General features: G+C 38.8%; 1 protein-coding gene across 1 annotated transcript in view; it reads right to left on the bottom strand.

Moving 5' to 3' along the window:
• TEX11 (testis expressed 11) overlaps nt 1-27,117 on the bottom strand; it is a 285,798-nt gene that overhangs the window by 229,007 nt on the left and 29,674 nt on the right. Inside the window, exons 4-7 of the mRNA XM_048213658.2 lie at nt 26,378-26,462; nt 21,750-21,829; nt 15,514-15,594; nt 15,303-15,422 (exon numbers count right to left, since the gene is read on the bottom strand). Of these exons, the coding sequence (XP_048069615.1) occupies nt 15,303-15,422; nt 15,514-15,594; nt 21,750-21,829; nt 26,378-26,462 (366 nt within the window). The remainder of the gene's footprint in view (nt 1-15,302; nt 15,423-15,513; nt 15,595-21,749; nt 21,830-26,377; nt 26,463-27,117) is intronic.

Below are 27,117 nucleotides of genomic sequence, written 5' to 3' on the forward strand. Positions count from 1 at the left end.
CTTACAACATATAAAGCAATACAGTGCTGCAAAAAGTCCATAAAGTATCCATCATTAATCAGATTTCACCTTAGTAGAAATGAAATCTCTAATAATTCAAGGTAGCTTTGAAACTTTATTCATCTTATTGGGCCACAAATCAATATTTCAAACCCAAAAGACAGAGAATTCGGGTACAAGTCTTAAAGAACAGGCAGCATGATGTAATGCTCTAGCAACCTTTGGTGAGCACCAAAGCTCTTCAAAAATCACAGGCCCTGGTCCCATCACTTGTAAATTCTGATTCATTACATCTGGGATGATGCCCAGCCTATGCCGATGTAGTAAAAGAATATGGGCTTTGGATCCCCAGTTTTTCTGCCTTTTTTAAAATCAAAATACAGTTGACATACAATGTTCTATTAGTTTCAGGTGTACCACACTGTTATTTGACAATTCCACTTCTTTGCTCAGCGAAGTTAGGCAAGTCACAGCCTCTATGAGCCTCAATTTCCTTAACTGTAAAGTAAGGACAAGTAATACCTACCACACAGGACTGAATTTATGAGAATCAAATGAGATCACAGATGTGAAAGCATTTTGTAAACGTTAAGACAGTATACAAAAGGGGCACCTGGTAGCTCAGTTGGTTAAGCGTCTGACTCTTGATTTTGGCTCAGGTCATGATCTCAGTGTCATGAGATGGAACCCTGTGTTGGGCTCCATGCTGGGTGTGGAGCCTGCTTAAGATTCTCGTGCTCCCTCTCCCTCTGCCCCTCTCTCCTCCCCCTCTCTCCCACCCTCTCTAAAAAGAATAAAAGACAGTATACAAAAATGTGAATAATTTTAGCAGTCAAAGCTACCACCAGTGCCAAGAATTGTAATAAAAGAGATTATTTGCCGTTATGTGGCACTCACTGTTAAAGAGAAGAAACCTCTTTCAAATCATATCCTAGCAGATCTATAAAGTATTGTATAGACCAAAGAACTTAGGTTTCCCCTTCATTAGAAGAAAAGCTCCAAGGCTGGATCTGAACTGCTGCTTAACAGCAGTGGGTTATTACTTTTATGCAAGAAATTAAATGCTAGACTGACCATCCCCTAATATGCTACTAATTGCTAATGACAACATAATCAAACAACAGTAAACTATGCTGAATGGATCCACTAAAAACTTACGCTAACTTCAAGTAAACCTTCACTTCAGCTCCACAATCAAAACTGTTACAGCTCCTAGTACCATGTCAAGTACGTAGTGGATGCTCAGTAAAAATTAGTTTCTTTCTTTGTTGATTTCCTAAGGACATTTCCCACTCAGATATTCAAGCCTATTTTTCACATTTTTCAAGTACTCTCATAATATGCCGTATCTTCCTACTGCACTCCTCCCCAAAATACTTCACCTTCCACCTTAACCAAAACTCATGTGCTCCCTTATCCAACATCTAATTCTCCTCTGCAATTTAAAATATCTATTTTATGCCCCTTTCCTTACCAGAAAAGTTCAGTCTTAATTTTTCACAGCAGAGTTACTTGTTCATATTTTATTGTGGAACTTCATTCATATTTCTCTTAAAGCAATTACCCTGTTGTAATGCACCTGTTTACACTCTTTATCTACCACAAAATTTACCTTAAGCTCCTCCAAGAGAGGTACTACATACTAACGTTAGAGATCTTTCTACCTCTATCGCACAGAGCATTGACTTATATATACTGACATATATATGTATACACACACACATACAGCAGGCACTAGAGAAATGCTTCTTTAACCCCCTATATATGTATTGATCAGATTCATTTCCATCTCCTGGTATATGACATCTCTTTATTCAACTCCTCCAATCTTCTTCTCCCTGGCTTTTTCTATTCAACCTATGTTTATATATACTCTATTTTGAAAATAACCTTCCTTTAACTATCCTTCTCTGAGTAGCTACAACTCTATTTTTCTTCTCACTGTCAAACATCCTGACAGAATATGCAACAGGAATGGTTCTCAAATTTTAGCATAAAACAGAATTACATGAAAGGCTTGCTAAAACACAGATTGTTGGGCTCTACCTCCAGAATTTGATTCCCTGGGTCTAGAGTGGCATCCAATAATTTGCATTTCTAACAGGTTCCCGGTGATATTTTTAATGACCCTTTATTTATTTTTTTTAAGATGTATTTATTTGAGCGAGAGAGTATATGTGCACATGTGCATGACTGGGGGGAAGGGGCAGAGAGAGAGAATCTTCAAGCAGACTCCCAGCTTAGTGTGGAACCCAACACCAGGCTCGACCCCACAACCCATGAGATCACAACCTGAGCTGAAACCAGGAGTCAGATGCTTAACCAACTGAGCCATCTAGGCATCCCCCTAAGGTGATATTGATGCTGCCAGTCACAGCTCTGGACCAATCCTACACAAACAGTTCTGGGGTTTTTGTGTGTGTGGGTTTTTTTGGTTTTTGTTTGTTGTTGTTGTTGTTGTTGTTTTGTCTCAGGAGCCCTAGAACTCTTAAAAAGTATTGAGGACTCAAAGAGATTTTATCTAGGCTATAGCTAGTTGTAATTTCTAATAAAGTTCAATAAAGAGCTATAAAGTTCAATTTGACAACTTTTGCCAGTGTTCTCATTGCTTTTAATTGAACTTAAAACTGAAATGTAAAAAATATTTATTATGCTAAGCAAAATAAGTCAGTCAGAAAAAGACAAATACCGTATGATATCATTCATATGTGGAATTTAAGGAACAAAACAGGGGAGCCTGGATGGTTCAGTCAGTTAAGTGTCTGCCTTCCGCTTGGGTCATGATCTCAGAGTCCCGGGATTAAGTCCCATATCAGGCTCCCTGCTAAGCGGGGAGTCTGCTTCTCCCTCTGACCTCGTCCCTCTCGTGCTCTCACTCTCTTTCTCAAATAAATAAAATATTTTTTAAAAAGAATAGAAAGCCCAGAAATGGACCCACAACTATATGGTCAACTAATCTTTGACAAAACAGGAAAGAATATCCAATGGAAAACAGCCTCATCAACAAACAGTATTGTGAAAAACGGACACCTACAGAAGAATTAAACTGGACCACTTTCTTACACCATACACAAAAATAAATTCAAAATGGATAAAAGAACTAAACATGAAACAGGAAACCATCAAAATCCTAGAGGAGAACACAGGCAGGAACCTCTCTGACACTGACTGTAGCAACTTCTTACTAGAAACGTCTCTGGAGACAGGGGAAACAAAAGCCTAAATGAACTATTGAGACTTTACAAGATAAAAAGCTTCTGCACAGCAAAGGAAACAATCAACAAAACTAAGAGGTAGCTTACAGAATGGGAGAAGATATTAGCAAATGACCTATCTGATTAAGGGTTAGTATCCAAAATCTATAAAGAACTTATCAAACTCAACACCCAAAAAACAAATAATCCAGTTAAGAAATGGGCAGAAAACATGAATAGTCATTTTTCCAAAGACATCCAGGGCGCCTGGGTGACTCAGTCGGTTAAGCGTTTGCTTTCGGCTCAAGTCATGATCCCAGGGTTCTGGGATGGAGCCCCACATCGGGCTCCCCACTTAGCAGGGAGTCTGCTTCTCCCTCTGCCCCTTCCCCTGCTTGTGCTCTCTTTCTCTTTCTCTCTCAAATAAATAAATCTTTTTTAAGAAAAAAAAAAGAAGACATCCAGATAGCTAACAGACACATGAAAAGATGCTCAACATCACTCATCATCAGGGAAATATATATCAAAACTACAATGAGATATCACCTCACACCTGTCAGGATGGATAAAACTAACAACACAAGAAATAACAGGCGTTGGCAAGGATGTGGAGAAAGGGAACACTCCGACACTGCTGGTGGGATTGCAAACTGGTGCAGCCACTCTGGAATATAGTATGGAGGTTCCTCAAAAAGTTAAAAATAGAGCTACCCTATGATCCAGCAATTGCACTACTAGGTATTTACGGGTATTTACCCAAAGGATAAAAAAATACAGATTCAGGGGCACCTGGGTGGCTCAGTCAGTTAAGCATCTGCCTTCAGCTCAAATCATGATCTCAGAGTCCTGGGATCAAGCCCTACATCAGGCTCCCTGCTAAGCAGGAAGTCTGCTTCTCCCTCTCCCTCTGCCTCTCCCCCCTGCTTGTGCTCTCTCTCAAAAAAAATCTTAAAAAAATAAAGATTCAAAAGGGTACAAGCACCCCCATGTTTACAGCAACATTATCAACAATAGCCAAGGTATGAAAAGAGCCCAAATGTCCACTGACTGATGAATGGATAAAGAAGACATGGTATATATATATATATATATATATATAGAGAGAGAGAGAGAGAGAGAGAAAGAGAGAGAGAGAGGGAGAGACAGACACTTGGTATATATATATATATATATATATATATATATATATATATATATATATATATATATAATGGAATACTACACAGCCATCAAAAGGAATGAAATCTCGACATTTACAACACTGTGGATGGAGCTAGAGTGTATCATGCTAAGCAAATCAAGTCAATCAGAAAATGACAAACACCATACGATTTCACTCATGTGGAATTTAAGAAACAAATCAGATGAACATATAAGAAGGGGAAAAAGAAAAAAGAAAGAGGGAAACAAACCATAGGAGACTCCTAAATATACAGGACAAACTGACGGTTGCTGGAGGGAGGTGGGTGGATGGGCTAGATGAGTGATGGGTATTAAGGAGTGCAGTTATGACAAGCACTGGGTATTGTATGCAAGTGATGAATCATGTACTGAACAAAGACTGCACTGTATGTTAACTAACCAGAATTCAAATAAAAATTTTTTTAAAAAAGGGTGCCAAGACCATTCAATAGGGAAAGAATAATCTTTTCAACAAATGGTGCTATGACAAATGGATAGACACATGCAAAAGAATGAACATGGACCCCTACCTCAAGCTATACCCAAAAATAATTTGAAATTAATCACAGACCTAAATGTAAGTGCTAAAAGTACAAAATTCTTAGACATAAAGAAATTAAATCTGTCAAGGCGCCTGGGTGGCTCAGTCGGTTGATCTTCCAACTCCTGATTTCCGCTCAAGTCATGGTCTCAGGACTGTGAGATCGAGCCCCATGTCAGGCTCACACTCAGCAGGGAGTCTGCTTGAGATTCTCTCCCTCTGCTAGTTTCACAAAAGATTAAACAGAGTTACCATGTTATTCACCAATTCTATTCCTATACAGGAATATATATCCAAGTGAAATGAAGACATGTACATAGAAAAATCTGTACATGAATGCTCACAACAGAATTATGTATAATAGTTCAAAATTAGAAACAACCCAAATGTTGATCAGTAAATGGAAAGATAAACAAAATGTGGTATATTCATACAGTAGAAAATTATTTGATAATAAACAGATGAAGTATACGGGCTACAACATAGCTGAACCTTGAAAACATGCTAAGTGAAAGAAGCAAATCACAAAGAACACTTATTGTTTGATTTCATGTATATGTAATATCCAGAATAGGTAAGTTTTTTTTATTATGTTCAGTTAGCCAACATATAGGACATCATTAATTTTTGATGCTATGTTCAATGATTCATTAGTTGTATATAACACCCAGTGCTCATCACAACAAAATTTATAGAGACAGAAAGATTAGTGGTTCCTAGGGCTGGGGTCAGGAGGAATGGAAAGTGACTGCTAATGGATAGGGGGTTTCTTTCTCAGGTGATGAAATGTTTTATTTTTAAAAAAAGGTTTTTATTTAAATTCCAGTTAGTTAACATACAGTGTTATATTAGTTTCATGTGTACAATACAGTGATTCAACACCTCCATACAACATCCAGTGCTCATCCCCAGTGCACTCCTTAATCCTCATCACCTATTTAACCTATCTCCCTGGCCCACCTCCCATCAGTTTGTTCTCTAGTCAAGAGTCTGTTTCTTGGTTTGTCTCCCTTTTTTCCCTTTGCTCATTTGTTTTGTTTCTTAAATTCCACATGAGTGAAATAACAGTATTTGTCTTTCTCTGACTTATTACACTCGCATAATACTCTATAGCTCCATCTACGTCATTGCAAATGGCAAGATTTCAGCATGTAGCTGTCCAGTATTCCCAACATCATTTGTTGAAGAGACTGTCTTTTTCCTATTCGATATTCTTTTCTGCTTTGTTGAAGATTGGCTGTACACTCTGTACAGTTGTGGGTTCATTTCTGGGGTTTTTATTCTGTTCTATTGATCTATGTGTCTATTTTTGTGCCAGTACCATAATGTGTTAATCACCACAGCTTTGAAATATAATTTGAAGTCCAGAATTGTGATACCTTCAGCTTTGCATCTTTTTCAGGATTGCTTTGGCTATTCGGAGTCTTTGGTGGTTCCATACAAATTTTAGGGTTGTTTGTTCTAGCTCTGGGAAGAATGCTGGTGGTATTTTGATAGGGATTGCATTAAATATGTAGATTGCTTTGGGCAGTATAGACATTTGAACAATATTTGTTTTTCCAATCCATGAGCATGGAATGTCTTTCCATTTCTGTGTGTCATCTTCAATTTCTTTCATCAGGGTTTTATAGTTTTCAGAGTACAGATCTTTAACCTCTTTGGTTAGGTTTATTCCCAAGTATCTTATGGGTTTTGGTGTAACTGTAAATGGGATCAATTCCTTGATTTCTCTTTCTGCTTCTTCATTATTGGTGTATAGGAATGCAACAGATTTCTGTATGTTTAATTTTGTATCCTGCAACTTTATTGAATTTGTATATCAGTTTTAGCAGTTTTTTGGGGTCTTTTGGGTTTTCTACACGCAATTATCATATCATCTCCAAATAGTGGAAGTTTGACTTCTTATTTACCAATGTGGATGCCTTTTTTTTTGCTGTCTGATTGCTGAGGCTAGGACTTCCAGGACTATGCTAAATAGCAGTGGTGAGACTGGATATCCCTGTCCTGTTCCTGACTGTAGAGGAAAAGCTCTCAATTGTTCCCCATTGAGAATGATATTAACTGTGTGATTTTCATATATGGCCTTTATTATGTTGAGGTATGTTCCCTCTAAACCTATTTCATTGAGGGTTTTTTTTAAGATTTTATTTATTTATTTGACAGAGAGAGCAGCAGAGGGAGAGGGAGAAGCAGACTCCCCACTGAGCACAGAGCCCAATGTGGGACTTGATCCCACGACCCCGGGATCATGACCTGAGCCAAAGGCAGATGCTTAACCAATTGAGCCACTCAGGCACCTGTCTCTTTTAAGACTTTATTTATTTATTTGACAGAGAGAGAGAGCGAGCAGCAGAGGGGGAGAAAGAGAGCAACAGAGGGACAGGGAGATGTTGAGGGTTTTTATCATGAATGGATGTTATACTTTCTCAAATGCTCTTCCTGCATCTATTGACATGCTCATATGGTTCTTCTCCGTTCTTTTACCCTTAAGATGGTGTATCATGTTGACTGATTTGCAAATATTAACCAGTCTTGAAACCCAGGAATAAATCCCACTTGATAATAAATCCCACCAAAGATCCCAAATAGCCAAAGCAATCCTGAAAAATTCCTGATTGTGGTGAATGATTTTTTAATGTATTACTGGATTTGGTTTGCTAGAATTTTGTTGAGACTTTTTGCAATCATGTTCATCAGGGATATTGGCCTGCATTCTATTTTTTAGTAGAGTCTTTATCTGGTTTTGGTATCAGGGTAATGCTGGCCTCACAAAATGAATTTGGAAATTTTCCTTCTTTGCCTGTTTTTTGGAATAGTTTGAGAAGAACAGGTATTAACTCTTTCCTTTTATTAAAATATTTTATTTTTTAATAAACTCTATACCTAACAGGGGGCTCAAACTTACAACCCTGAGATCAAGAGTTGCATGTTCCGGGGGAGGAGTTAAGATGGCGGAGGAGTAGGAGACACCGTTTTCAGCCGGTCCTCCGAGTCGAGCTGGATAGGTACCAGACCAGCCTAAACAACCACGGAACCAGCCTGAGACGCAGGAAGATGCACCTGGATCTCTACAAATGAACATCGCCAGCACTGAGTATTGAGGTACGAAGCGGGGAGCCATGAAACCGCGCACAGATATCGGAAGATAAACGGAAGGGGGAGGGAGCCGCCGCGTTCGGGTGCCGGGAAGCGGTAGCCACTTGCACGGGGGAGCGGGCGGGGCTCGCGGACGGCACCCGCAAAACAGCAGACTGAGACCGTGAGCCGGGTGCGCGCGCCACCAGGCATCTCGCGGAACCCCGGAATCCCGGTGCGCTCGCTGGATCCAGACTGAGACCGGGAGCTCCGGGAGCGCGCGCGGGGCGGCTGGCGGCTGGCGGCGTTAGAAACACAAAGGACAGAGACGCGCCGGCCCCGGAAGTGAGGGCTGGGACGCCGGGTGTGGGGCGCACATCCCGGGACGCTGCAGGGTTGAGCAGCACCACAGGAACAGAGTTAAAGTGGCCAGAACATTAGTAGAGAACGGGCCGCAATCCCTCTGTTCCGTGACAGAGGCTGAAATTCGGCCGCTGCTGCTCTGACTCTCAGAAGAGGCACAGCAAACCGCCAGGGAAAGCCGCCAGAGAACAAAAGCCTGGAAATACCGGCTCAGAGAGTGCCCATCCCCATCCCCCCTCGCAGGGGACGCCGAGACTCTACCCAAACATGGCTGCCTGAGTATCGGCGCGGCAGGCCCCTCCCCCAGAAGGCAGGCTGAAAAATCAAGAAGCCCACAACCCGGGCGCCTGGGTGGCGCAGTCATTGAGCGCCTGCCTTCAGCTTAGGGCGTGATCCCGGTGTTCCGGAAAGGAGTCCCTCATAGGGCTCCTCCGCTGGGAGCCTGCTTCTTCCTCTCCCACTCCCCTGCTTCTGTTCCCTCTCTCGCTGGTTGGCTGCCACATAAATAAATAAATAAAATCTTTAAAGAAGAAGCCCACATCCCTAAGATCCCTATAAAACAAGGGGCACGGCCTGGGACCCAGTCAATAATTTGGGCTCTGGAAACCCCGCAACCTCTCTTCATCAGAATGACAAGAAGGAGAAGCCCCCCCCAGCAAAGAAAAGACAGTGATTCTGTGGCCTCTGCCACAGAAATAATGGATATGGATGTAACCAAATTATCAGAAATGGAATTCAGAGTAACGATGGTCAAAATGATGAGTAGAATTGAAAAAACTATTAACGAAAAGGTTACTGAGAATATAGAATCCCTAAGGACAGAAATGAGAGCGAATCTGACAGAAATTAAAAATTCTATGAGCCAAATGCAGGCAAAACTAGAGGCTCTGACGGCCAGGGTCGCAGAAGCAGAGGAACGGGTTAGTGAATTGGAGGATGGGTTAATAGAGGAAAAAATGAAAATAGAGGTTGGTCTTAAAAAAATCCACGCCCACGAATGTAGGTTACGGGAGATTACTGACTCAATGAAACGATCCAATCTTAGAATCATCGGCATCCCCGAGGGGGTGGAGAAAAACAGAGGTCTAGAAGAGATATTTGAACAAATTGTAGCTGAAAACTTCCCTAATCTAGCAAGGGAAACAAACATTCGTGTCCAAGAGGCAGAGAGGACCCCTCCCAAGCTCAACCATGACAAACCTACGCCACGTCACGTCATAGTGCATTTCGCAAATATTAGATGCAAGGATACAGTATTGAAAGCGGCCAGGGCAAAGAAATTTCTCACGTACCAAGGCAAAAGCATCAGAATTACGTCAGACCTGTCTACACAGACCTGGAATGAGAGAAAGGGTTGGGGGAGCATATTTAAAGCTCTTTCAGAGAAAAACATGCAGCCAAGGATCCTTTATCCAGCAAGGCTGTCATTCAGAATTGATGGAGAAATAAAGACATTTCAGAATCGCCAGTCACTAACCAATTTTGTAACCACGAAACCAGCCCTACAGGAGATATTACGGGGGGTTCTATAAAAGTAAAAAGGCCCCAAGAGTGATACAGAACAGAAAGTCACAGCCAATACAAACAAAGACTTTACTGGCAACATGGCAACATTAAAATCATATCTCTCAGTAATCAGTCTTAATGTAAATGGTTTGAACGATCCCATAAACGCCACAGGGTTGCAGATTGGATAAAAAGAAATGACCCATCCATTTGCTGTCTACAAGAGACTCATTTCAAACCCAAAGATGCATTCAGACTGAGAGTAAGGGGATGGAGTACCATCTTTCACGCAAATGGACCTCAAAAGAAAGCTGGGGTAGCAATTCTCATATCAGATAAATTGGATTTTAAACTACAGACTATAGTTAGAGATGCAGAAGGGCACTATATTATTCTTAAGGGAAGTATTCAACAAGTGGATATGACAATTATAAATATATATGCCCCCAACAGGGGAGCAGCAAGATACACAAGCCAACTCTTAACCAGAATAAAGAGACATATAAATAAAAATACATTAATAGTAGGGGACCTCAACACTCCACTATCAGAAATAGACAGAACACCCTGGCAAAAACTAAGCAAAGAATCAAAGGCTTTGAATGCCATACTCGACGAGTTGGACCTCATAGATATATATAGAACACTACACCCCAGAACCAAAGAATACTCGTTCTATTCTAATGCCCATGGAACATTCTCAAGAATAGACCATGTTCTGGGACACAAAACAGGTCTCAACCGATACCAAAAGATTGAAATTATCCCCTGCATATTCTCAGACCACAACGCTCTGAAATTGGAACTCAACCACAAGGAAAAATTTGGAAGAAACTCAAACACTTGGAGACTAAGAACCATCCTGCTCAGGAATGACTCGATAAACCAGGAAATCAAAAATCAAATTAAACAATTTATGGAGACCAATGAGAATGAAAATACAACAGTCCAAAACCTATGGGATACTGCAAAGGCAGTCCTAAGGGGGAAATACATAGCCATCCAAGCCTCACTCAAAAGAATAGAAAAATCTAAAATGCAGTTTTTATATTCTCACCTCAAGAAGCTGGAACAGCAACAGAGGGACAGGCCTAATCCACGCACGAGGAAGCAGTTGACCAAAATTAGAGCTGAAATCAATCAAGCAGAAACCAGAAGTACAGTAGAGCAGATCAACAGGACAAGAAGCTGGTTCTTTGAGAGAATCAATAAAATTGACAGACCACTGGCAAGACTTATCCAAAAGAAAAGAGAAAGGACCCAGATTATTAAAATTATGAATGAAAAAGGAGAGGTCACGACGAGCACCATTGAAATTGGAAGGATTATTAGAAATTTTTATCAACAGCTATATGCCAATAAACTAAGCAATCTGGAAGAGATGGAATCCTTCCTGGAAACCTATAAACTACCAAGATTGAAACCGGAAGAAATTGATTCCTTAAACAGGCCAATTAATTATGAAGAAATTGAGTCAGTGATAAACAACCTTCCAAATAACAAAACTCCAGGCCCGGACGGTTTTCCTGGGGAATTCTACCAAACATTCAAAGAAGAAATAATACCTATTCTCCTAAAGCTATTTCAAAAAATAGAAACAGAAGGAAAGCTACCAAACTCATTTTATGAGGCCAATATTACCTTGATCCCCAAACCAGGCAAAGACCCCATCAAAAAGGAGAATTACAGACCGATTTCCCTAATGAATATGGACGCCAAAATCCTCAACAAGATACTTGCTAATAGAATCCAACAGTACATTAAAAGGATTATCCATCACGATCAAGTGGGATTCATACCTGGGATGCAAGCGTGGTTCAATATTCGCAAATCAATCAGCGTGATACATCATATCAACAAGAAAAGACTCAGGAACCATATGATCCTCTCAATCGATGCCGAAAAAGCATTTGACAAAATACAGCATCCTTTCCTGATTAAAACCCTTCAGAGTGTAGGAATACAAGGTACATTTCTCAATCTCATAAAAGCCATCTATGAAAAGCCTACTGCAAATATTATTCTCAATGGGGAAAAGCTGGAAGCCTTTCCCTTAAGATCAGGAACTCGACAAGGATGCCCACTCTCGCCACTATTATTCAACATAGTACTAGAAGTCCTTGCAACAGCAATCAGACGACAAAAAGGGATCAAAGGTATTCAAATTGGCAAAGAAGAAGTCAAAATGTCTCTCTTTGCAGATGACATGATACTCTATATGGAAAACCCAAAAGAAGCCACTCCCAAACTATTAGAAGTTATAGAGCAATTCAGTAACGTGGCAGGATACAAAATAAATGCTCAGAAATCAGTTGCATTTCTATACACGAATAACGAGACCGAAGAAAGAGAAATTAGGGAATCCATCCCATTTACAATAGCACCAAAAACCATACGTTACCTTGGAATTAACTTAACCAGAGACGTAAAGGACCTATATTCTAGAAACTATAAATCACTCTTAAAAGACATTGAGGAAGACATAAAAAGATGGAAAGATATTCCATGCTCATGGATTGGAAGAATTAACATAGTTAAAATGTCCATGCTACCCAGAGCAATCTACACTTTCAATGCTATCCCGATCAAAATACCAAGGACATTTTTCAAAGAACTGGAACAAACAGTCCTTAAATTTGTATGGAACCAGAAAAGGCCCCGAATCTCCAAGGAACTGTTGAAAAGGAAAAACAAAGCTGGGGGCATCACAATGCCGGATTTCGAGCTGTACTACAAAGCTGTGATCACAAAGACAGCATGGTACTGGCACAAAAACAGACACATAGACCAATGGAACAGAATAGAGAGCCCAGAAATGGACCCTCGGCTCTTTGGGCAACTAATATTTGATAAAGCAGGAAAAAACATCCGGTGGGAAAAAGACAGTCTCTTCAATAAATGGTGCTGGGAAAATTGGACAGCTACATGCAAGAGAATGAAACTTGACCACTCTCTCACACCATACACAAAAATAAACTCCAAATGGATGAAAGACCTCGATGTGAGACAGGAATCCATCAAAATTCTAGAGGAGAACATAGGCAACAACCTCTACGACATCGGTCAAAGCAACCTTTTTCATGACACATCCCCAAAGGCAAGAGAAACAAAAGATAAAATGAATTTATGGGACTTCATCAAGATTAAAAGTTTCTGCACATCCAAGGAAACAGTCAGAAAAACTAAGAGGCAGCCCACGGAATGGGAGAATATATTTGCAAATGACACTACAGATAAAGGACTGGTATCCAAGATCTACAAAGAACTTCTCAAACTCAATACACGAGAAACAAATAAACAAATCAAAAAATGGGCAGAAGATATGAACAGACACTTTTCCAATGAAGACATACAAATGGCTAACAGACACATGAAAAAATGTTCAAAATCATTAGCCATCAAGGAAATTCAAATCAAAACCACACTGAGATACCACCTTACGCCAGTTAGAATGGCAAAAATAGACAAGGCAAGAAACAACAATTGTTGGAGAGGATGTGGAGAAAGGGGATCCCTCCTACATTGTTGGTGGGAATGCAAGTTGGTACAGCCACTCTGGAAAACAGTGTGGAGGTCCCTTAAAAAGTTAAAAATTGAGCTACCCTATGATCCAGCCATTGCACTACTGGGTATTTACCCCAAAGATACAGACGTAGTGAAGAGAAGGGCCATATGCACCCCAATGTTCATAGCAGCAATGTCCACAATAGCTAAATCGTGGAAGGAGCCGAGATGCCCTTCAACAGATGACTGGATTAAGAAGTTGTGGTCCATATATACAATGGAATATTACTCAGCTATCAGAAAGAACGAGTTCTCAACATTTGCTACAACATGGACAGCACTGGAGGAGATAATGCTAAGTGAAATAAGTCAAGCAGAGAAAGACAACTATCATATGATTTCTCTCATCTATGGAACATAAGAACTAGGTTGATCGGTAGGGGAAGAAAGGGATAAAGAAAGGGGGGGTAATCAGAAGGGGGAATGAAACATGAGAGACTATGGACTATGAGAAACAAACTGAGGACTTCAGAGGGGAGGGGGGTGGGGGAATGGGATAGACCGGTGATGGGTAGTAAGGAGGGCACGTATTGCATGGTGCACTGGGTGTTATACACAACTAATGAATCATCAAGCCTTACATCGGAAACCGGGGATGTACTGTATGGTGACTAACATAATATAATAAAAAATCATTTAAAAAAAAAAATAAAAAAAAAAAAAATAAAAGAGTTGCATGTTCCACCTACTGAGCCAGCCAGGCGTCCCTATTAACGCTTCTCTAAATGTTTGATAGAATTCACCTATGAAGGCATCTGGTCCTGGACTTTTTTTTGGGGGGGGGGGGGAGTTTTTCAATCACTGATTCAATTTCTTTACTGGTTTATCAGTCTGTTAAATTTTTCTATTTCTTTCTGTTTCAGTTTTGGTAGTTTATATGCTTCTAGGAATTTATTCGTTTCTTCTAGGTTGTCCACTTTGTTGGCATAGAGTTTTTCATAATATTCTCTTACAATTATTTGTATTTCTGTGGTGTTGGTTATTTCTCCTGTTTCATTGTGATTTCATTTTTGGGGTCCTTTCTCTTTTCTTTTTGGTACATCTGGATAGAGGTTATCAATTTTATTAATCTTTTCAAAGAACCAGTTCCTGGCTTCATTATCGGTTGTATGGTTTTTTTTCGCTTCTCTATCATTTATTTCCTCTCTAATCTTTCTTACTTCCTTCTGCTGGCTTGACTGTGGTGAATGTTGCACAATTCTGTGAATATACTAAATCACTAAACTGTACATTTTACGTGTGAATTTTATAGTATATGAATTATATCTCAATAAAAATGTTAAAAATAAAAATAAGAGGATTATACTAGATGATTTTTGAAGTTTCTTTCATTTCTAGAGTTATGTAATTACAGAGAGCAAACTCATCAAGGCTTACATTTTGTCAACTAAAAATGAATACCTAACTGCATGGTGACAAAGGAGGAAACCCACAAGCCAAACAGAGGTAAAGTACAACTTTAAACACTGATAGCAGCAGACTTTTAGAAAACCTCAGTAAACAACACAGAACAACTTCAAAGGAGAAGACTCTTTTCAGGCAATTATTTTAGGCAGACTGTTAATGTAAGGGAGAGTCACAGAGAGGTGTTTCAAGTCGAGGCTATTGCCATAAAGAAATGACAGACATTATATGCAGTGATTGAAAATGATGTTTAGTTATATATTAGCTTTCTAACTTCATCGACCCCCACACAGATACCAATCACCATTAATAATGTTACCTTCAGATATAAAACAGAGATAAAAGGTCAAATATAATATCCTACATAAAAGGCCAATGACACCTGACTTTCTTCTCATAAGTTCTATCTCATCACTTTGCATTTACATATACAAAATGCCCCAGTGTAAGGCTGTGGTGACCATGATACTTACTGCCTCTGCTTGGTAGGAAAGCACTTTGAAAAGGTCCCTCTCCACAGCAATCTTCTGCAAAGTCATATGGACCTCATTGGAGCTTCTCTGCATTAATCTGACATATAACTGCTCCAGACCCTGGAAAATAAAATCACAATACAACATCATGATGAGAATAACCACAACTGTTACTAATAATTGCTACAGCTAAAAATCAATGGTAACTTACAGCCATGGCATCTTGAAAAAATTGATCAGCAATCACAGCATTTCCAACATCCACCCACCCTTTTCCTGTTTTCATATTCATCTGGAAGAGAGAAGTTAGAAAATAATTTTTAAAAATTCACAACTCCTCCAAACTGGCTGAAGAGGGTATTAGATAAAATATTTAATCCTCTGTCCATATTCAGTAGTGTAATCCCCAGAAAAAAAAATAACAGCATTTATTATACTTCTATGTTCTGCTTTGAACTCCATAATTGAATAGAAATTGTCTCAAGGAAAGCAATAATAAAAAATGAATAGACTTGAAAACACATTTTCTAAGAATTATTAAAAGAAAATATTGGGATAATTTAGATATAAATAGAAAGTTCTGAAAAATTAATTCTTCACATACTTGAAGCAAGTTATATGATAAGCATTAGACTATAGCTCCATATACCTTGGTTCCAGTTTTTAATTACATCTCTAATAAAATTTTTTAGTCCGGGGCGCCTGGGTGGCACAGCGGTTAAGCGTCTGCCTTCGGCTCAGGGCGTGATCCCGGCGTTATGGGATCAAGCCCCACATCAGGCTCTTCCGCTATGAGCCTGCTTCTTCCTCTCCCACTCCCCCTGCTTGTGTTCCCTCTCTCGCTGGCTGTCTCTATCTCTGTTGAATAAATAAATAAAATCTTAAAAAAAAAATTTTTTTTAGTCCAACAAATGTTTGTTAAGTATCCTTTATAAGCCAGGCACACTAAAGAAGCTCACAGTATTATAACTGACAGACATCTAAATAAATAGTTGCTGTGTAATATGCACAAATGCTATGGAAGCAAACAAGAACTGACTCAAGATGGAGGACTGAGCACATACTACAGCTCTACCCCTTCTCCAAATCCCTAGACATGATGTGTGTGTGTGTGTGCAGGTATAAAATATATATCATAAATACACTGTACATTTTACTATAAATTTATATATAGGATATAAGTATACTACAAACTTTAGTATAAATTTTATATACTATAAATCCCTAGAAATTTTGTGTTATGTCATATATATATAATACATATACTCTCTAAGGATTTATATATACACACGTATGTATATACACATTTCCTAGAAATAAGAGAAAATATATACATATTTTTCTTATTCAATAGGAGTCCTGGAAAATAAGGGGCATTTTCATTTGACTTGAAATTATGAGGAACCTCTGAAAAACAGACAACAAATGGGATGAAACAAAAACCCACACACCAAAATGCACAAAAATGCAAAATGTGGAAAACATCCTGGATGTGAACAGTAGTATCAGGCAGCTGGCTTCCCCACCAAGACATATCTTCCCTCCTCCCCAGGAAGGAACAGTGAATACAATCACTTAAGCTAGAGAAAAATAGAGTTCCAGGTGGCTGACAACACAGGCCAATGCAAAACATCCAGCCCTACCTCTTGATCAGTCACTCAGTTCGGGTTATGGTAAACAGAGTGACGCGGCATTCTCAGACTATCAAGGAACCTCAAATCAAATATGAGCAAGAATCACCAAACAATTGAGGGAAGCCAACCCCATGAAAAGACATCACACTCAACAAACAGAAGAATATCTAAGGAAATAGAATTAAGAGAACTAACAGATGGAAACAAAGAGAAATAGCATTATCCACAGAATTGTGTAGCAGTCACAATCAGTAAAATGCTCCTTTTAGTTTTCTATCTTGGAAATCAACAAAGCCAAAAATGCAAATATTAGAAGTTAACAGAAGTCGGAAGGCTAAAGGTGAGGGAAAGGTAGAGAGAACACAAATGTACAAATATCCTCACAGGGTGGAAAGTAAAAATATACTCTCCAAAATTGATGGAGAGAGAAAAAATTTTTTTGCATTTTTTTATTATACTCAGCCAACATATAGTACATCATTAGTTTTTGATGTAGAAAAATTTTAATATATTACATTTAAATTTTAAAAAGGTTGCCATCAGACAACTTAAAAATAGTATAATATAATTAACAAAAACTAAAAGAGGGAATAGGGGAGATAATAGATAACAGGAAGATAAATCTTCATCTATCATAGCAGAAAAAAGAGATCATATATAAAACTAATAAATCAAGATATTATTATTATTATTATTATTATTATTATTATTATTATTGGCTGAACTACATCTCCCCAAAATTCATATGTTGAAGCCCTAACTCCCAGTACCTCATAATGGGACTGTATTTGGAGATAGGGCCTTTAACAAGGTGATGAAGTTAAAATAAGACTATTGTGGTGGGCCCTAATCTAATCTGACTAGTGTCCTAATAAAGAGAAATCTGGATACACAAAGGGACGCTACAGAAGCATGCATACAGAGAAAAGGCCATATAAAAACACAGCGAGAAGGCAGCCATCTGCAAGTCAAGGAGAGGGGCTTCAGAAGAAACCAAACTTGCAAACACCTTTATCTTGGACGTCCAGCCTCCATAATTTTGAGAAAATAAATTTCTATTGTTTAAGCCACCTAGTCTGTGTTATTTTGTTATGTCAGCACTAGCAAACTAATACAGTGATATGAATGCATGATTAAAATATATGGAGGTAGCCATGAGAAGTGAAAACAGAAATAATTACAAGTAATAGCTTTAAAATTAAAAAAAAAATACATACGAGGCAATTAACTGCATCACCCAAATATCCATGGAAGGAAGCTGGTTGAACATAAGGTACATGTACCAACTGAATACTGCGTAGATATAAAAAATGAGGAATATCTCTAAATACTGCTATGGAGTGCTCTCTAGGATGTAACATTAAATGAGATGGAAAAAAAGGTGGAAAAAAACTCTATACATGGAATACTACCATTTATCTAAGAACCTTTGGGGTGGGGAAAGACATTAATATATACCTGTTTGCTTTATTTAAAAAAAAAAGGATAAACAAAATAGCTATCCACAGGGGAAGTGAGGGAACAGGGTGGAGAGGACACAGATAGAACGTAGACTTATCTGAATATACTTCCTTCAGTAGATTTAACTTTGGAACCATGTAAACATCTGATATAATTATAAAACAAAATTCAATCATAATAGCAGGAAAAAAGCAATTGCCAAAACTCAAAAGCCAAAAAAAAAAAAAAAGAATCTGGGGCACCTGGGTGACTCAGTCAGTTAGGCGTCTGCCTTTGGCTCAGGTCGTGATCTCAGGGTCCTGGGATCGAGCTCCGCGTTGGGATCCCTGCTCAGCGGGGAGTCTGCTTCTCCCTCTCCCTCTGCCCCTCCCCTCCACTCATGCTCTCTCTCACTCAAATAAATAAATAAAATCTTTAAAATCAATCAATCAATTAATCAAGTCAATAGCTTCATCACAGAAAAAGGAATTATTTCAAGTACTTCTAAAACAATATCTTAAGGGGCGCCTGGATGGCTCAGTAGGTTAAGAGCCTGCCTTTGGCTCAGGTCATGAACTCAGGGTCCTTGGATTGAGTCCCGAGTCTGCTTCTTCCTCTCCACTTCCTGCTCATCCTTTCTCTCTCTCTCTCTCTGTCTCATGCTCTTTCTCAAATAAAATCTTTAAAAATATATTTTAATAATATTAAAAGAATACTTTGACTATACATTCCTAGTGAGATATATGCTACGAATAAAAAAGGGCAAAAAATTTATTGAACTGTTTTTAGAAATCATTCTTAATAACAACACTGATATTGATGTATTATGAAACAATTATACACTTTTTGGATAAAACAAGTTATTCATTATATTAATGTCATTAGGCACCAAGATTGTCAGGGCAGGAAAAGAGACACAAATATAAAATCAAGAAGCTAAGTAAAATCTTATAATCCTAAATATCAGTTAGAAATATCACTATGAGGGGCATCTTCGTGGCTCAGTCAATTGAGCATCTGACTCATCTGAGCATTTGGCTCAGGTCATGATCTCAGGGTCATGGAATCCAGCCCCATGTTGGGCTCCACACTCAGCATGGTATCTGCTTGTCCCTCTACCTCCCCTTCTGCCCTGCCCCCAGGCCACATAGGCACTCTCTCATTCTCTCAAATAAATAAATACAATTTTAAAACAATATATCACTATGAACTCATTATATATTTTCTCTTTCACAAACATGTATTTCATAGCTCTGTCTAGTAAAAAGGTCTAGAAACAAAGACCAATGCAGTAGCAATGAGCACTTGTAATTTCCAGATTGTGGTTTCTAAATAACATTCTCCACTAAATGGAAACAGCACTCTTTCGAGGAATGACTAGGGCAGGAACTATACAAAATGAGACTGGATATCCTGTCATACCAGGAATCAAATTTTGATGATTACTTCAGTTTTACTATTAAAGATTACTGGAGTAGTGTCAAAAGGCTTCAGAATCACTTTAAGAGGCTCCTTCTGGCCAAAGATAGGTGCTTCAATAAGAATAATAACTAAAATGGATTGAAATGCATTACAAATGTTAAAATCCATGAGTTCACAATGATACCTTTTAAAAAAAAAAAAACCTACCTGATCATTTAAGGATGTTAGAGAACCAACTCATTCTGAAAACTGCTTAAAAAAAAGGAGGGGGGGATCAGGACTGTCTTTTCTTATAAAGGTATACTTCAAGGTAACCAGATAGTTGATGAGGGAATGTTTCTCTCTATCCCAGTTCATAAACAAAGGAATATAGAAGTAGAATGTGCAAACCCCTACAGAAATAATGGACCCAGGGACAATAATCATCAAAGGGTACTTATACAACAGAAGAGACAAATGGAGGGGCGCCTGGGTGGCTTAGTCATTAAGTGTCTGCCTTCGGCTCAGGTCATGATCCCAGGGTCCTGGGATCGAGCCCCACATCAGTCTCTGCTCAGGGGGAAGCCTCCTTCTCCCTCTCTCACTCCCCCTGCTTATGTTCCCTCTCTCTCTCTGTCAAATAAATAAATAAAATCTTTTTAAAAAAGAGATAAATAGATATTGGTACCTCCTGACGGAAGTATACCACACAGCCTATGAATTATTCTTGACAAAACTGAACCTGAATCAGATCATGTTTCTAAATCTACCTACCAGTTTACAGGAAAAACAGGGGACAGAAGACTATATTAAATGATACCATACAGATGCAGTCATCAGAATCCAGAATTCAGGAAACTTTATAGGACAAACAACCTTGTTTCTTCAACAAATACATTTGTTCAACAGATTTTAAAAAGGATGGGGGAAACATGTAGATTAAAAGAGACATATTAACAAAATAGAAGGTGTGGAATTTCTTTAATCCTGGTTCTAAGAAACCAAATGGAGGGAGGGGCAAAGAGAGAGCATACTAGTGAGCAAGAGCAAGTGAAAGAATGAGAGTGTGAGAGTCTGAGAGTGTAGGAACAAGCAGGCAGGAGGGAAGACTGGATATTTGATGATTTTAGGAAATCTTTGTTAAATTTTATCAGGTGTGATCATGGACACTGGGTTTGTTTGAATTAAAAAAACACCTTGTCAGGGCACCTGGATGGCTCAGTAGGTTAAGCATCTGGTTAAGCATCTACCTTTGGCTCAGATCATGATCTTGGGGTCCTGGGATGGAGCCCGGAATCAGGCTCCCTGCTCAGTGAGAAGTCTGCTTCTCCCTCTCCCTCTGCCCTCTACCCCACTCATGTTCTCTCTCTCAAATAAATAAACAAAATCTTTAAAAAAAAAAAAAAGACACCTTGTCTTTTAGAGACACATATTGAAATATTCATGAACAAAATGATGTGTTTTGTATTTTTCAAAATCATCCATGGGGTCAGGGGTTTGCTGTTGGAGGAGATACAGAGAAAATGAGTGGAAAGGAATTGGTGATTACTTCAGCTGAGTGATGGGTAAATGGGGAAATCATCGTACTATCTTACCTATTTTGTATGCACATTTAAGCTTTTCAATAAAATACTATTTTAGAACACTGGGAAAAATATTTTCCACTAAAAAATAACACTTACTTCTAGGGAACAAGACAGGGATAGGGAATGATGAAGCAGAGAACTGTCACTTTTTATTACTTATCATAAATCCTGAATTTAAGTTCAATACTTAGTCCACTGAACCACTGTAATAATGATAGTACTGCCCCGACCTTTAATTGTCATAGGTACAATTATCATAAAAGAAACATGGATAGCACCTAAAGGATATAAGCCCCGTCCCGTTTCACACTGACTTCAACCATCTTCACAGAAGTAACGGCTATTTCATGGCACATGCACTTTCTCCTCATTTAGTTAGGACTTACCAAAATCTGTCTTTGAATAGATTCTTCTGAAGCAGCTGAGCCTCCACACATGCACACCAACTTGCAAGCAACATGCCGTACTGCAAAACAGTAATTAGACACCCCTAAACATGACACATTCATTCTCCTTTTATATACACTTAGAAAAAGAAAAGAGGAGCAAAGTGAAACCAGTCTTATTAAAATAACAGTAAAGTCCTTTTAAAAAAATCAATGATCAAAAGTACATGAGCTGAAAATTATCAAATGAATTATTTGCTTAATGCTCCAATCAGACAGATATTTAATTTTCAAACGTTAAGTTCTGCAGGCCTTAAATTCTGAAGACTCACTGAAGATACCCAGTTCCATGTGATGCTTTTGTATGTATTATGCTGACAGCAAAATAATTCTAAGTAAAACTAGAATCAAAAGCTATTTATATTTAACAGGGATGCCTGGGTAGCTCAGTCAGTTAAGCATCTGCCTTCGGTTCAGGTCGTGATCCCAGGGTCCTGGGATCGAGTCCCGCATCAGACTCCTTGCTCAGCGGGGAGCCTGCTTCACCCTCTGCCTGACACTCCCCCTGCTTGTGCTCTCTCTCTCTCCCTCTCTGGCAAATAAATAAATAAAATATTTTTAAAAAGAAAGCTATTCAACATCTGACAAAATTTCTGAACATCAGAATAGTTTTAGATTATTCCCCTAGATGTGAATCTTTCTAAATATATTCTTTTCTGTTGTTGATGTAAAAGTTCTCGAAGTATAACTTAGAAAATAAAGATTGTCTTCATTGGGGCGCCTGGGTGGCTCAGTCGTTAAGCGTCTGCCTTCAGTTCAGGGCATGATCCCGACGTTATGGGATCGAGCCCCACATCAGGCTCCTCCGCTATGAGCCTGCTTCTTCCTCTCCCACTCCCCCTGCTTGTGTTCCCTCTCTCGCTGGCTGTCTCTCTCTGTCAAATAAATAAATAAAATCTTAAAAAAAAAAGATTGTCTTCTTTATACAGTTCATTTTCCCTGAAAATAGGAAAGTTTGAGTAATTGTAACCTCTTTATTTACATAGTTTCTCTCATCATAAAATGTGTCCAATTTTTAAAGATGACTACACAAATAACTGAACTAGTTGTTTTGATGTTCGATCTCAGCAGCCATTCAACCTATACTAGTGCCATTTTCAATTAATATTCCATTGAAAAAGAGATTTGCCCAGATGAAATTATGAGGTGTTTGAAGTCAGATTCTCATTACCCATCATGAAATATAAATTCTATTCATCCTTTAATAAAGTTGTTTCTGAAAAAAACTCCCAATAAAATAACTCCTAATCATATATTTACATTGTCTTGCTTTTCCAGTTTTGAAAATGTATCCTTTATTTTTTTCAAAGTTTACAAATTCTTTGGTACTCTCAAGGAACCTGATCTCTCGATCATTTTCCCTCTCCAATGATACCTTCAGTACATCCCTCTCAACTTACACCTTCCCTTCTACCTTTACACCTCTCCTCCTTGAAAAACATCAACTAACCCCACTGTGCTTCAAGCTTCTATCCCACTTCTCCTTCGTTCAAAGAAAAACTTCTTAAATTGAATGGTCTACAACCTCTGCTTTCTTGCTACTCACTCATCTCCTCAAGACCCTGCAATCTGTTTTGCATCCTTATCACTTTACTAAAAGTGCACTACCAAAGATCACCTTCCCTGACTTCACAGCAACATTTCACGAGGACCACAACCTTTTTTAAAAAAAATACTACTTCCAGGGCGCCTGGGTGGCTCAGCTCATTAAGCTTCCGACTCTTGGTTTCAGCTCAGGTCCTGATCTCAGGGTCGTGGGATTAAGCCCCGCCTCAGGCTGTGCACTAAGCATAGAGTCTACTTGGGATTCTCTCTCTCCTCTCCCTCTGCCCCTCCCCCTGCTTGCACTTGTGCGCACTCTCTCTTGCTCTCGCTCTCTTGAATAAATAAATTTTTTTTTTAAATGCTACTTCCTTCGCTTCACACTATCTTGGTTCAGCACTGTGCAGTGTCCCTCTATGGCAAATGCATTAGCCTAAGAACTTTGCTCCCATCACCACATTCTTGATCTGGCTGTTTATAGTTACCACCAATAAGCCTTCGGGCCAAAGGCAGCTGAGGCCAAGACAGAATGCTACTTCAGTATAAAGATGTTTTCTTTGCTGCTGTTGCTTTCTCTTTGTCTTACCAGCCTGTTCTTGGCCCCTCTATATTATAAACATATTGGTTAGGTGCTTGCTGACTCCTTACGTCTGCCTTACTCTGCTCCATCAGTGCCCAAGGCTTGATATTTCAGCTGACTTCAGACAACACAGTGTTGTATCCTCTGGCATCTGTGAATTCTTTATTTTTATTGCTAATCCACTCCTTCCCAGATCCTCAAGCACAATGTACGCCTGGCATTTTTCTTCTGGAGTCTTACCTTGTCCCTTTCACTTACTACCTGCCATAATATGGTATGACGATCCTATAAGGAGTAAGTATTCAATAAATGGATAGTGCGTCTCCTCTAGAATAATTTGACTGTTACTTTTGGTCTCCTATCCTGGTTATTTTTCTTCCCAGTCCTTAACTGCTAGACTCAAGGTAAAAATCTCACTACCCTGTTCTCTCAACACCATGTGTTCTTAAAATGTGGTGCATGAAAACAGTTTTCAAATTATATACGTGCCCAGGTTTTATCCCCTAAATCTAATAAATCAAAGCCTCCGATGGTGGGGCCTGAGCATCTGCATTTTAACAGACCCCACAGGTGATTCTTATTTATACCAATATTTAAGAATAGCTGCTCTTTATTTTCTCCCTCAGAGAACTCGACTACTCGCGTGGCCTCAACAATCACCTCCACGTGAATAATTACCAAATCTCTAGGCAACCTGACCTTTCTCATAAGCTCTAGTCTCATATCTCCAAACTTACTGTCATCTCAAATGCAACAGGTCTAAAACTAAAATTTACAAGTCATTCCTCTACTTCTGGCTTTCCTGTTTCTGTTCAGTGCTCCATAATTCTTCCCAATAACAAAAAATTGTAGGTTATAAATCCTGATAACTTTTTCATCACATGCCATAATCCAGGCACACTGAATTTGTTTCTAAGGAGACAAAATATCTTCCAATCAACATATTTTTGGAACAAAACTCTTAAATCAGAGGCTTCCTACACTACATCCTGTTTTCCACTGTTTCTTAAAATTACTAGACACAGAATAAGCACCCAAATGTCTAATTAAGAACTGCTACATACACAGAGTCAGTACATTGGGAGAGGTCCATCTACCGGATCTTTACTATTTGACAAATAGTGAAAAACAGCTATAACGATATTTCTTGATATACAGAACAGTAGGAGTTTAGATTTTAAAATCACACAGTTCGAATGTATACTAAGTATCTCCAACAGATAAATTTCTAACTCTTCCCTCCCTATAACCACAGGATCAAAGGCTCCGAGGAGCAATATCAACATTTACCTGAGAGTTAAAGAGGTAGAACTATTCTCTAAACATCCTAATAGAGGAATGGACTAATAAATAAGTATATTATTGACTATATTAACCACTGATCACCCTAGACCTACACTGCAATTGTACACAGTTTGGTTTATATTCATAAAGATAAACACTTAGCAATGAATTCTACTTGTTGCATACAGACAAAATTCATTTGTCCTTACAAAGTCAAGCAGTCCAGAGATTCACGTTTTGGCTTGCTCTAGCCTTTATAAAGGGGCAATATACTTTCCATAAATGCATTAACTGTCACCATCTTTGTTGGAAATTGGTAACTGTCAGCACACTAGACCCAGAAATTTAGCTAAAGCACTAGAACTCTGCCAGACCGTGGACCACATATAATGCCTCCAAGCAGATGAGTTTGGTTTGGGGGTTTTGTTTTATTGTTATTCTTTTTGTTTGCTCCCACAGGTAGAAAAAACTTCTATAATTTTTCTTAGTAACTCAGTCCAAAGTTCATCAACCCACCTCATGAGGAAATTATTTACCAATTTTTAAATCTAAATCCCACACATGGCAACATCTCTTATTCTGTTATTAATGGAGAAAGGAAACTACTATTTGATAGTCCTTCAGAACCCTGAGGATTCTGATGATCTCTTCTCCAGGGCAAATAATCCATGTCCTTTAACATTTCCTCAAGTTCTCATTTTCCCACCCTTTCATCATCTTTGTTGTTCACCACCAGACTATTTCTTGCAGTGATGCTTTTATTAATCAGGAGCTAACCTCTGAAAAAAATCATAAAATTCAGGATGTTTGCCCGAGAAACTTCTATGTACGGGTCATTTTATTTAGTTTTAACAAATACCCATCTATAAACTAGTCAAAATATTATTTAAACTGCAGGAACACACCCTAATGTATAATAAAAATACTACTCATGGGGCGCTTGGGTGGCGCAGTCGTTAAGCGTCTGCCTTCGGCTCAGGGCGTGATCCTGGCATTATGGGATCGAGCCCCACGTCAGGCTCCTCTGCTAGGAGCCTGCTTCTTCCTCTCCCACTCTGTCTGCTTGTGCTCCCTCTCTCGCTGGCTGTCTCTGTCAAATAAATAAATAAAATCTTAAAAAAAAAATACTACTCATACCATGAGTCACAAAATGGATACGTACGTTTAGCTTTCTGCTCTTCACTTATAACCAAACCTACTCTCTTGGTAACTGCCCAGTTCCACAGGTTTACTGCCATTTCTTCAACCTGGGCAAGAGAAACATTTTCTTAGCCAGTTAAAATACCATCTACCTCCAGTATTGTTTTTCTTGCATGTTTTATGCTTACGTGACTATTGTGGGTCATTTACAGGCCCTCCGTAATCTAGTCCCATTCTACCTCGCCTCCCCCAGCACGTACCCACTGTTAGAGTAATTATTTGGCTGTCCCATGAACACAACTTGTTCATTTCTCTCTACGTACTTGTATTCATACTATTGGCTTTACCTAATATACCTCCTCCCATTGTCTTTATGTAACTCAAATCCAGGTCAGTCTCACCAGAAACAAGCACAAAGCTTTCAGCAACTATACAGTCTATGTTGATCTCTCTCCTCTTTGAATTTCTATATTCAGTAAGTTTCACATAATTGAGCAATTAATCATGCTGCTTTGTATCATTTATTCTTTGTTTTAGCTGTTATTAAGCCATTAGGCTTGAAAATCCAAAAATAGATTTCTACGTATTTATAATGGTTAATCATGAAGACTATTTTTTACTCATACAGGACATTAATTAAAATGGTGAATCATCCAAACTTATCAGGAACACCTGGCTGGCTCAGTCAGTGGAGCTTGCAACTCTTAGTCTTCGGGTTGTGAGTTTGAGCCCCACATTGGGTGTAGGGATTCTTTAATATTA

This window comes from Ursus arctos, chromosome X (genome assembly GCF_023065955.2).
Source record: "Ursus arctos isolate Adak ecotype North America chromosome X, UrsArc2.0, whole genome shotgun sequence".
Taxonomy (NCBI): domain Eukaryota; kingdom Metazoa; phylum Chordata; class Mammalia; order Carnivora; family Ursidae; genus Ursus; species Ursus arctos.